At 31.8% G+C, this 13,665-nt stretch overlaps 1 protein-coding gene across 1 annotated transcript; it reads right to left on the reverse strand.

Annotated features, from left to right (window-relative positions):
• Positions 1-667: 667 nt before the first annotated feature.
• Positions 668-9,604, reverse strand: LOC145620548 (expansin-B3-like). Its single transcript, XM_081675240.1, has 4 exons — positions 9,242-9,604; positions 7,774-8,080; positions 5,580-5,709; positions 668-1,339 (listed from the first exon to the last, which is right to left on the reverse strand). Exons 1-4 carry the CDS (start codon positions 9,402-9,404, stop codon positions 1,142-1,144), a joined length of 798 nt encoding a protein of 265 aa, XP_081531366.1. The 5' UTR covers positions 9,405-9,604; the 3' UTR covers positions 668-1,141.
• Between the last annotated feature and the right edge of the window lie 4,061 nt (positions 9,605-13,665).

Raw genomic sequence — 13,665 nt, forward strand, 5'->3', positions numbered from 1 at the left:
TCAGCAGCCGGAGCTGCCACTCTAGTGGCAATACATTATATGTCGTTTGACCTCAAAAGAGGGTAGGTTAAATGTAAGGTTGGCAGGCAACCTGTACGACTGTTGGGGCATGTACTGAGCCGAGCCAATAACATGAGGGCCAGTATGGACGGATGCACCGCCTAACTGACTTTCGTGTACAAATTGAAAATACCTCATCGAGGTAATCTTGAAGGTGTCTGAGTAACTCAACATTGACGCCGATTCAGATGGTTGTTGATTTTTCTTTTGTTTGATGTAAAGGCAAGCATCTGAAAATGTCTTTTTGGTTCCATCTACCGAACTTGCCAAATGGCTTTTCTCTTTCCCAGTTCGGGCAAGCCGAATGTTGTCCAATCTATCAAGCTCCGAGCCTTCTTAGTTTGGAGTGCTAAGTTTAGATCCAACTTTTTTTTTTTGACCCGTAGTTTAGATCCAACTTATTGGTATCCTTTGCAAAAAAATACTCTCTTAAGAAACTCCCTCAAGTCTCACTGTTGCAGAAGGTCTAAAATATAACGGAGGTAGTATCTTAATTTGTTTCTAAATTGTGTGCTATAAAGAAAATTAGTGGGTCACCATAAAAAAAACTACAAATGAAGAAAAGAGGTCAATAAGACAATAACATCTAAAATGATGAAATTTTCAATATAAAAACAAAGGGGTATACCCTTTTGTAAATAGTCTTACATATTATATTTTTCATCCATAATCACAACTTACATTTGAACTTGAAGCTACTCATTCATGATTAAAAAAACACAAACACAACATGAATAAATAACTCACAAACTTACAGCTATATAGTATCATACAACGAAGACTCACATGCTGTCGCTCTCTCTCCTACTTTAGGAGAGGGCTCCCTTCAAACCCTTCCAGATCACCCTACTAGAAAGAAGCATCAATTGCAAAGACTTTGAGAGGATAACCAAAGAAAAATGAAAGAGCATCGGATGCTACTTTTCATCTTTCTTTCAAAAAAAAAAATAAAAAAAAGACAGACAATAATGAAACACGATATTTAGTTGCATGTACACCATCCCATATGAATGTTGAATGCACAATCCTTCGAAAGGCAAGGTCTTGTATGAGACAGTTTCGCAATAATGGATCACGATAGTTAGGGAAGGAAGTTAAGGCGAGAAGTATAAGTGGCTGTCGGTGACCAATTCTGTGGAATGACGTCCCTAGTTGAGAGGGTTCTTCCCGTTGAAAGTGTTGTCAATTTAACAGAAAATGGGCCCTTCAAAGGTCCCCCAATTATGCACCAATTTGCTCCCCACAAATGCGTCATTTCAATCCACTCACTTGATGTTGCCTGCCAATATCAATCAAAGACACTCACATGTTTGCTTTTAGCTCCAACTCTTATAATTACAAGTACTAGCAGAAAGAGCTTATAACGAATAACATCGTTCGAAAATAACATCAAACTAAGGTTTTGGATGATGCATATGATACGTTGTTCGAAAAAAGACTCATGCTTGAGTTCAAATAGAGAGTAATGATAAACCAAATGTGTTGGTACAAAAGAAGAAAAAGAAAAAGGCTCATTCGTACAAATATAACATATTCTAACATAACAGAATGCAGAAGCAATACTACTCCTCCGTGTCATTTTACTAAGCTCGTTTGACAAAAAGGCTCTCACATTTTTTATCAAACATAGATTAGGATATTACAGTGGTATGGAGCCATATAGGTGGTAAAATACTCAATAGTAAGTCTTGTATAATGGACTTAATCATACCATGTTTCTTTAATAGTTTAATTTGGAAAAGGAAAATTTGATTTAAATAATCCAACCTTTAACGTATTTATTTTTAATAATCCAACCTTTTGATTATTCTACAATAATCCAAGCTTTGGGGGTGTTCTATTTTACTAGGCCAAAATGACCTTCTACCTGTTCTTCAGGTAACCTTTTTTTCCTTTCAATTTTTTAACATAAAAAAATATTAAAAAGAAAATAAAAAAAATTATTCCCAAATCCCAACCTTCCTCCTCCTTTCCCTTCACCTTCACCATCACCTTCACCGTCCCCTTCTCCGACCACCCCCACCCCCTACTGCCGATCTCCCTCCCCTCACCCCAATGCAAGTGCTCACCCTCTTTAAAATTTGCCATTGATTGATTACTTCCATAAAAATTCCCAAAACAACTCAAATTCCTTCTCTCCCACAATAACGAACCAACCTCCAAATTAAAATTCCCAAGATTCAATTTTTCAGAAAACTAACCAAGATCATTCCTTGGTTTTTGCAAATCAAGATAACAACTTTGACTTTCCAATTGAAAATAAACAACACCACTTACAAATTAGAAACAAACAAATCAATCCTATTTTCAGATTTCTGCAAATCCTTGTCTCAACCCAGAAGAACAAAAAACAGCCGAAATCTAACAATCGACAATCGAGAAGAGGGGATAGGGAAGGGCCGAGTTTCCTGGTGTCGAGGGAGGGTGCGCGGGGTTTCGAGGGTGAGATACGCGTGGATGGGGTGGCTGGAATTTGATAAGATTTTTGGAAAGGTGGCCGGAATTCGAGAAGGGAAGGTAAAGGAAAGTGGTTTGGAGGTGTTAGGGGAAGGAATGAGGAAGGGCAAGTGGTAAAGGGAGGTTAGCAGGGAAGGGGTGACGGGAAAGGGAAAAAGGGGCAGCGAGGGGAGCTCGACGGAAATGGGATTGAGGTCTGAATTCATGAAGGGGTAAAGGGAAGAAGAAGAAAGAGGAAAAAAGATTTTTTTTTTTTTTTTTTTTTTTTTTTAAAAGTTGAGTTTTTTTTTTAATTTTTTTTTTTTTTTTGGACAAATTAAAACGCAACACGTGCCAGGTGACCTGCTGTTTTAGGTTAGGTGACCTGTTTGGCCTAATAAAAAAGAAGACACCCTAAAGCTTGGATTATTATAGAATAATCAAAAGGTTGGATTATTAAAATTAAATACGTGAAAGGTTGGATTATTTAAATCAAATTTTCCTTTGGAAAATTATGTGAATTAATTTTCAAGAAAATTAAATTATCATGAAACAATTTAATATTAAGATAATACGATAGTCATATTTTAAATGATCGTAGTAAAAATATCCTCATTCATACATGGTGTGTACATATTTTTTTCAAAAAAGTTAAGTCATATATAGTATGTTACTAATGTGAGTATGTTGCCAATGTGAGTATGTGATGAGTTGAAATAAAATACATTTACATGACATTGAGACATTCCCAAATTTGAACCTCAAGAAAGAATAATTTTGCTACAATTGGATTCACAATTCTAATCATGTACAATATAGGCAATGAATAATCTACCTAACTCATGTTAAATCATCCCATTTTTCCATAGAGATTATTTATTTATGGAAAATTACGTCAAGTTCAAAAGTAAAGGTAGGATGCTTAAGAGCAATTTCAATGGCAAGCTAATTTGACAATTAGCTTTTCATGCCACATAAGCTTTTAAGCTAAATTTCATTTTAGTTACTCTTTGCTCCAATGGCTAGCTATTAGTTTAGGTAGTAGTTGTTGAATTTGTTGGATAGAAAATACATATAAAGAGCTTAATTGGTGCAATGAGCATTTTCATTTTGGCAAGTTTAATTCCCAAGCAAATTAGCTTGGCAAAGCTAATTTGCTTAGCCAAACTAATTAAGTTTTCTAGCTCCAATGGTCAAGCTAATAGCTAGAGAATTATTGTAATTGCAAACAAGTCCCTAACTGTAACCATTGGAGTTGCTCTAATTTAGTACTATAATTTTTTGACTCATTATTATGCCATTTTTTTTCTAGTGAAGACATTTGATGGTGCATCATGAAAACCTTATTTGTAGCTAGTTCTTTTGTCTCTCTATATTTCATTACTATGCACTTTCTAGAAAACTACTTGAGATGATGCTTTAGGGTAAATCTTTATTAGGTATATTGGAACTTTTGGGAAAATAACTTAGATAAGTAATTTCTCTCGAGGGCTTCTTAATCAATAAAATTAAACTTAATGGATTAAGAAGCCATCATTTCATTGTTTACATTAGAAATCAAATACTTTCGTCAGACATAGTGGCAATTTTCGGCTTCTTTGAAACTGATCATTTGAATAGTTATGGGAAAGCTTAGTTTATTAATCAAGTCGCGAACACGACTTGGTTATATTAATAATGATGCACATGAGCTAGGTCATTACACTAATTAATTAGCTACCTAGATTATGTTATTATATTAATCAAAGGCTACATTTGATCCAGAAATCATTAGTAATTAAACAATTAGATACACCTTCATAACAAATCTGTATACTACATGGGGAGTTTGTACATAATTTTCAAACACAATGAAAAAACAAAAGATTTATAAATGAAAGGACGGAGTTTTAAAGAGACAATTTGACATTTACATCATTCATATGTCATAGCTCGAACATGATTAGGACATTAGATACTTGAACACGTACCCGTGTCAGACATGGAAACATGAGTAGTAATATAGGTCATAACTCATAAGAAGTATTAAACGTTATTACTATGTAAAATTTTATTTACTTCATAGTAATATATATACTTGTACTTATATGTTTAAACAATTACTACCTCCGGTCTAAATTATTTCGCAACTTTAGGGTATTATTTGTGAGATATGAAATATTCAAAAGTTGCGAATAATTTGAACTGGAGGTATTATTTGTTCGAAATAAAAAGTGATGCTTTGATGTAAGAAGTCGCACAAAAAAGTAGGGTCCTTTTGCATGTTCTAGCACTGAGAACCTTTAGCAAAGAGGGTCAAGCATTTAAAGCCTAAGCAAGCATGATACACACTCTATTGCGCACACTGCGCATTTACACTTTGTCACGACCAAAACTGACAAATTTAATTCATCTTCTGAACAACTATACTTTTATTTTACTAATTTTCTTTAATTACTCCTTATATTAATTGTAGCTTGAGAACGTTGATTTGGTGGAATTACAAACTTTTTTGTTTTTTTTTTTGAAAGGTGGTGGAATTACAAACTTTGTTCCGTGATAATTGGGATTATATTAATTATGTATTACACAAAGCTACTTTTTTTTTATAATCTTTCATGAAAATTATTCTACTAGAAATGAAAAGATATTTCCTTCAGAGATTTCCACTGCTTTTGTTCAGTGCTTTTTAGGCACCAAAGATTAAAATATACAACTTTTTTGATGTGAACTAGTGAGCCACTAACAAATTATCTTTTAAAATGCATCTTTTGAACTCAAAATTAGAAACTTTATTCTACTTCGTAGTTTCTCATTACATACTTCATTATTTTAACTTTAACACTGTACACACACTCACACGAGTCACACCCAACAAAAAAAAAAAGCTTTAACCCTGTTTGTATGTTAAGTATCGTTTATCATGTCTATTAAATGATCAGACCAGGTTAGTAGTAGCTAGGAATTTGTAAACAAACAAATCTCTCGCTACATTTTATTAACAATCATAATTAGTATTGAATAAAAAATGAAAAACGAGGCATTATTATTGTTATAATAATTATTATTATAGGAAAGTATGAAGTGACGCATGAACACATTACCTCTCTTATGTGCATTGAACCTACATCACCATCTCCATCTTCGAACTCCACCAAAAGAGAAAGCCAATAATTAGTCGAGCCTTCGTTTACATGGAAGGCTACCTTCTTTCCAGGATATTTACAAGGTGTCCTATAATTTTAATAGAAACTTAAGTCAGAAATATATTTAAGCACGAAATAATTAGCCGTAACGTTGTTAAAAAAAAAATAATCATTTAATTTGTTCTGTAAAAAAAAAAAATAATAATAAAATAAATAAATAAAAACTTTACAATTATAAACTACTTGCGTTATAGGACGAAGAAAAAAGCATTAGTCAACAGCTTAATATGACTTAGTAGGTGTGTATATAATTAAAAATTAGCATTACTAAGTAACAATTGAGTGATTATAATATAGTGAGACAAAGACTTTGGTCAGTGGTCACACACTAACATAAAATGATATGACCATAGTTTTTCACCTTTTTGAATGAGAACAAAAAATTTCATTAGTTTACTATTTTACCCCTTAACGATATTTGGAATCTGAATCAATATAAAAAATTTACATATAATAGGAAGTACTCGTATAATAATAATGAAAATATTTGGAATCTGAATCAATAAAAAAAATTTATACATATAATAGGAAGTATAATAATAATGATAATTTACACTTCGTACGAAGTTCAAGTATGTAACAAGTTTCCAAAACAAATTTTCAGTCAGTTAGCAACAAAATTACGGGAGGAAATACTAATGCAGTGTAAATCCATAACAAATACTGAAATATTTAAAATTACATGAAAAAAAAGAGAAAGGAAGAAAGAGAAAGATGTGTAGGATCACTTTTAATTGTACCATTGAAAGTTTATATAATAATACTCTGTATTGACTATTTAGTGATATTATGTATGCATGTAATTAGTACCACTTATAATGCATATATAGCACTAAGCTATAGGATACATACATATATATGTATATATATTGTATCACTAGAATATTCAATGATACTATTTAATCACCCAATGATACTACTATTGATTACTCAATGATACTCCTCTAAAATCAAAATGTATATTTTGTGCAATTACACTCTTACTCATCGTTTACATGTCCCTTTGAATAAGCTCTAATAGAACAGTCATAGACGGATCCAGGGGGGGACTACCCGAACCTTGGCTCTCCCCAATGCCCAAATTTTTGATATTATATAAATAAAAAAAACCTTGTACAAATATTTTTGTTTTATAGTCGGCTATAGTTGGTTAGTTATTTGTTACATATATTTGGGAGGTCAATCAATTTCTCTTGTTTGCACATATTTTTTTACTTCCCCTTCTCTTTATAACAGTGGCCCGATCTAATAAAAAAATTTTGGATCGCCCTTGAACAGTCAACAGCGAGTATACTAAACAGGGTAATCTCAATGCAGTCAAATAGTCAAAAAAATAATAGACGTCAGAAAGCTTCCGGTCAAAAAAGCCAAAGCAAATGAGAACAAAATTACATAACTCACTTCCCAAATCTGCCCCTATTGGCTATTATAATACGGAGTAGAAGTATAACTTAAACCAACATTAGACAAGTAAAAATAAAGTGTATAATTTTAATGTTTTTTAAAGATAAGATGAATATTCCTACCAGCACTTTTCACATGTTAAGTTAGTCCAGTTCCGCAAGTCAACGATTTAAAGAAGAGCGGGAAGATATGAGAATCTCAAAATTAAATAAAATTTTCCATTAACTTATTTAAGTAATATTTATACACGAAGAGCATTGAGTCCTAAGGGCAATAGCAATAAGAGGTTTGTGGAGAGATTTGTGGAAACAATTTAGAGGTTTGTTCACAAACCTATTGTTGTTGGGTTGAGGTTTGTTGTGGAGAGATTTGTATAGACAAACCGGTTTGTATTTGCTTAGTTGGCAAAATTTGAGTCTTTTCTCTTTTTTTTTTTAAGTAAAAAAAATTGTACGATGAATTTAATGAGTTGTATTGATAGTAGGTCCCCTACATAAACTTGTAAATAAGTTTATCTGTTGTTGATGAAAAATTTGTTAACGAAGAGATTTGTGTAATGATGACGTGTTAAGTGAACAAACCGCTTTCATTTAACATCCTTAAACCGCTATTATATAACTGACCGAAAAAGACACATCACTACAAAACTCAACATGACAACAAATAAAAAGAGAAGAAAGAAAGCTACCTTCGGTAAATGACATTAATGACCCCGCGGTTTCTAATCTGACCACCTTCACCGGCAACGGCTAAGCGACCGAAGGCAGCACCACTGAGGTCAAAATGGGTATTTCCACCGGAGCAATAACCACCAGGGCACTCATCAGTAATGACAACAGTAACGGCTCTCCTCGAACAAATTTCACTATCCAAACACTTGACCTTATAACAGGCCCCACAACCTTCTCCATTTTTGAATAAGATCGGGCTAACCGCACCGACACGTGCCTTAAATGGTCTTACATCTACTAATGATCCGTACCCGCATGCCCCACCTGCATCAATTTTTCCGTCTTTGTTATTCACTAGTTATCTCGTGTATCATCTTAATTAAGCAGATTGTACTTGCCTAAGAAAATTTTAATTAGTTTTAGATTAAAAAAAATCAATAATCACCTCGATAATGTAATATAAAGTATAAACTACTAATAACACTTCGTCTATACTGCAGTAAGTATAAAGATTTTTTTGGTGGATAATATTTAGCCATACTTTGGGCCTGTTCTCATTGACTAAACTCAGCTGAACTGAACTGAACTGAACTCAGCTGAACTGAACTGAACTGAACTGAAATGAATATTTTATAAGAGAAGGAAATTAGGAGCTGAATTGAACTGAACACAGCTGAACTGAACTGAACTGAACTGAATTTCAACGTAAGAGAACAGACCCTTGAGGAGTATAACAATTTATCAATAGGCTCAATACATTCTAGAAAGCGTCAAGTAATTACTGTAAGCAGATAATTTACTCTTTCACGAAGTGGTAGCTAACTACCCATCATTATTTTACTCCCTCCTCTGTAGTCTGTACCTCATTTAAAGAGAAAATTACTGTAAAATATTTATTAATATTGCTTACAGTAAGAGAAAATACTTGAGTGATGGTAACAATTAAAAAAAATTCCAATAAAAATTGCAGTTATAATTCGATAATTATCACCTATAACTATTCTGTATATGTATCCATAAGTTAAACATGTCTGTAATCACTACCAAAAAAAAATTAAAAAAATAGAAAAAAAAAAAAAGTCAAATACAGTAAGATTTATCTCACTCCATTTTTATTTAGGTGTCTCATTTTATTTCTTGTACTATGGAAAATTTACCCCCACTGTACTCCGTATATGTAAAATTACCTCCAATTATGTGGGTAGAATTGATTATCAAATGTTAACATTTTATAATTCATACTTATTGAAGGTTATGACATAAAGTCATGTATGTTAATTTATTAGCTAGGAAATTAAGCTTGACCCTTACGAGTAGAATATAATGTAAACGGAAATACGGAGTAGACAAGAGCTTTCACATTACTAACAAAAAAATCAACGCAATACTCAATTAGTAAGAATCATTTAAACTAATGCACTGATTAACATTAGAAAATTGACAATATTTATGTTAAAATAACTGGAGTAAAGCAAGCACACTTACCATCACTGCCGTCACCATTAGGTTCACCGTACCAAGTAGCGGTAGCGGGTTTCCAATGTGCGACGGTTTTCTTGCGCAATGCCGTCGCAACAACCTCCTCAAACCCAAGAATTAAAAAAGCCCCTAGTAAACAGAGACTCAAATGCTTCTTAAACGACCACATTATGGGTAAAAATCTAAATTCTCGAGTTAGCGGAGGTGAAAAAGGGGAGAACAAAGTAATAGAGGAGGGCAAGTATAGTGAGTAAAATAAAAAATTTACAAACACTTCTATTTTTTGGGGGGCAACAAAGAAGAAATGGTCTTCTTTTATCTACCCTAGAAAAAGAGAAAGAAAGTGAATAGTGGGTAGTAGTGTTAGTTTGTTCTGTTTTTCAGACCCAAAGTGGTGGCCTCGTTTTATAATGCCCAAAAGCCCAGGGATGTTACACACAGTTGCGCATTCATTGCTTGAAACTATTGTGGGGACCAAAATAAATAAATAATTTCATGGCATATTTACATAACTGCCACCACTTCGTTTCTGACGTGGGTCCCGTTAACGGTAATAGCGTTAATTACGCTTGATTCGTATCTTTATTGTTAGTTTTCAATTGGAAGGTAGCTATATTATTATTTTTCACTAGAATGTACCCGCGCAAAATGCACGGGATACGTATTATATTAGAGAGATATTAATTATATAATATAAGAAAAAATATATTTAAAATACGGGAATTTGATTTTGATGTTAACTTAAATCTTATTCTTTTAAGCTGTTATTGTCTGTTGTGTACTTGGGTTTGATTTGCTTTGCTGAAGCCTCCATAGCTATGCTGCTGAGTATTATTAATTAGCGAACACTCGTTCTGGCTTGCTGACATTTCTCTTCTCTGTTGAAATCTGATGTTCTCTGCTATACTTAAAAAAGAACATGGTCTTAGGCCTTGTTCTTTAGAGCTGCTTTGCTCTGCTCTGCTCTACTCAAATGAAATCTGCTCTACTCAAAAGAAATTTGCTATACTCTGCTCTATTTTTCAAATAATATTTAATAATAACAATAATAATAATTAATATTGTATTTATGATAATGATTTATTATTTTGAATAATTATAATAATTATTTATATTAAAATTAATTTTAATAATTATTAATATTAATAATAACTAATATTTATTAATCATAATAATAATTAATAATAATAATTATCATTAATAATATTTAATAATTCAAACTATTAAGAATTAATATGAATTAATAATTTCTAATAATTATTTCAAAATAAATATATAATAATAATAATGTTAGGGTAAAAATCACCCCTCATACGTGCTCCACACCCATGAAGACACGTGGCACAATACATGGGTGGCACGTGTCTCAATAGGAAGATGACACGCATAAGCAACAAGAGAGCAGCTGAAAATAAATGAATGACATAAGAGCAAAAAGGCCTCCTAACATCAAGGAGGGCCAAACTCCTAGGAATACCGCAAAACGGTGCCCCCAGAGAACACATGTCCTCCACTAATTCCACAGCCAATCAATGGTCCTAAAATCTAGGTCACTTACCATAAAGGGCACAATTCCCCACCCCTATAAATACCCCAATCATTGATGATGGGAGGGGTGGATTATGACATATCCTTACAAAGAGCACTAAAAGCTCCAACTTTTCTCTACTTTCTCTCTCTAAATTTATTCCGTTTCCGGTCACTAACTTGATCGTCGAAGGCGAATCTCCGATCACTAGAGATTCGTTGTTTTGCAGGTGTTCGAGTCCCGTTGCCAGTCAGAGCGTGACCAGTATCCTGAGGGATTCTAAAAAAAACCCGAAACAAATAACAATTAATAACAATTTCTTTTATAAACATTTGATATTAGATCGAATCACAATGTGTAGAAACATTTTATGTGGCTATTGATTTTTAGTTCATTGAGTTAAATTATTTTTCAAATCTATCCATACAATTTAAGAATTAAAAAAAAGAGTTGTTTTCAAGTAGTACTTTGTAGGTCATTATTATTTTTAGGGTTATAAATATATGAATAAGACAAATTGATAAGTAAAATCATTATTCTTCATTAAATCATTTTATTTTAAAATTTTTGTGAAATAAAATTAAGTAAACCGTTGTCTTTATCTTTCTACTATTAACATATGTTAAATATGAAACACATATTTTTATGTTTTCACTCACCTAAATCAATGGTATATGCACTTAACAACAACAACAACAATATTAATAATAATGTCGAAATCTACTCAGCTCGGCTCTGCTCTGCTCTGCTGACCCCTGCTCTACTTTGCCCAGAAGTTCAAAACAATAAGGTCTTACCGGTGGCCACGCAATGGGTGGCCAGCTATTATGAGATTTACTTTGTGAAAGTTATAGAGGTTACTCGTTCAGTATTATAGGGGTTACTCGATTAGTGTCATAAGGGTTCTTCCATCAATTCTGTATGAGTTACTTTGATATTTTGCAAGCAGTTATTCGGCGAGGCCAGTCACGCAAAAAGCGTGCTGTATTTTTTTTTTTTTTGTTAATGATTAGAGAAGGATGTTGTTTAGAGAATTGTTCCTAAAAAATGTACTTCCTCCGTTTTCTTTTAGATGCAACACACCCTTTAGGGCGGTAATTAAGAAAGGTGGGGCTTACATGATATATTTAAAAGAGGATGAGTGGTTGTTAGGAATGTAATTTAGTTGGCCATGTGCTTTAAATAGGGGATATAGTATAGTTTTTCCCTAAAGTAACTTTCCTTTTATAGTGTGTTTCAAGTATTGTGACATTTCCTTTTTAGGGAAGTGTTGCAAGTAAAAGAAAACGGAGGAAGTATATAATCGAAGAGTTGGGGATTTTGAGTGTTATGGTTAATTGTTGATAAAGGAATTGTATACCCGTGCTAATGCATGACATATACATTCTCCGTTTTTTTTAGTTGACACCGTTTGACTTATATATATATATATATATATATATATATATATATATATATATATATATATATATATATATATATATATATATATATATATATATATATTCTATTAACATTCAGTTTTTATAATTTTATAACGTTGATAATTGAAGTTATTAAGCGTTAAAAACATGCGTTGGCAAGCGTGATAATCAAATGGTGTCAACTAAAAAAAAGAGGAAGTAAAATACTACGTTCAAATAAAAGAAAAAAACACACACACACACATATTGAAATCTTAGTAGTAGTCCCTTGGTAAAATACAAAAAAAAAAAAAAAAAAAAAAAAGAGTAAAGTGGTATGTGTAGTTATTGTTTTTTGTTTTCAAAATAAAGTTTTAAAATAAATAAATAAAGTTTGAGATAAGGATGGGTAGTTATTTCTTTATTTATTTATTTTTTTTTAAAAAAAAAAAATAATAGAAGCATGAAAGTTCAGCATTGGGGTTTTGGAGGATTCTCGTTAAGTGACTCTGTAATTATATATTAGATTAACTAGAGTGGATAAGGCTCGCGACTATGTCTTGTTCGGGAAGCTTTTTTTGTGTTTGGTTACATTGATAACATAATATATGTAAACAAATTTTTGTAGAGGCAAAAATGTCTGCATTTTTTTTAGAGCCAAAAATGTCCGCATATTATTCTAAATACTTCTTTATATATATATATATATATATATAAAACACCAGTTAACATTAATAAAAGCCAAATTATATATATAAAACACAATTAACATTAATGGTGGCAAAATAAAAACTTGTACATATTAATAAGGGTAATCGTGTAAATGCATATTTTGTAGAATGTAAAAAAATATGATTACCATTAACAAAAGCCAAATTAAAAAAAAAATTAAAAAAAAACAATTTACTTTATTGGAGGTATAATAAAAACTTTTACATATTAATAAGGGTAAATATGTTAATGCGTTATTTGAAGGATATAATTGACATTACACTATTCATAAGAGTAATCTTGTAACACCCCGTATTTTCGAACCATTTTTTATGTGTGTTACAACCTATGAAGCCAAATTTCTAATTTAAATCTCAATTTCTAAATCAAAATGTTAATTTAATTATTAAGACCGTTCTTTGTTTTAAAGATCATCCCAACCTTTTTAGACTCTAATTATAGTATTTTTACATAACGTTTGAAAGTTATTATTTAAAAAGGTTCTATATTTGAGTTTTAATCATTTTAAAATGTATTTGACTTGTCTGAATTGATAATAGCCTTACAGGGTGATTCCTTAAGCTTAAGCATCAATTTAGTAAGTCCTACTAAATTATATGTAATTTTAATATTTAATCTATTGCGATTGATACGGGTCATCATGGGTGATTCTTTGACTAAACTACCAATCTAATAGGTATAAAATGATTTTTTTTGGAGTTTTAGAAACGTTTTACATGCAATCATATCAATATCGATAATCAAAGTTGTATTGGGTGATTCCGTAA

Source organism: Chenopodium album, chromosome 27 (assembly GCF_948465745.1).
Source record: "Chenopodium album chromosome 27, dcCheAlbu1.1, whole genome shotgun sequence".
Classification (NCBI taxonomy): domain Eukaryota; kingdom Viridiplantae; phylum Streptophyta; class Magnoliopsida; order Caryophyllales; family Amaranthaceae; genus Chenopodium; species Chenopodium album.

Bases quoted from the DNA above. Each gene is read 5' to 3' on its own strand.
- LOC145620548 (XM_081675240.1), bottom strand. From the start codon at position 9,404: ATGTGGTCGTTTAAGAAGCATTTGAGTCTCTGTTTACTAGGGGCTTTT. The intron at 8,081-9,241 runs GTAAGTGTGCTT...AAATTGATGCAG, and splicing joins TAATGGTGACGGCAGTGATG to GTGGGGCATGCGGGTACGGA. The intron at 5,710-7,773 runs GTAGCTTTCTTT...TTAAAATTATAG, and splicing joins ATTAATGTCATTTACCGAAG to GACACCTTGTAAATATCCTG.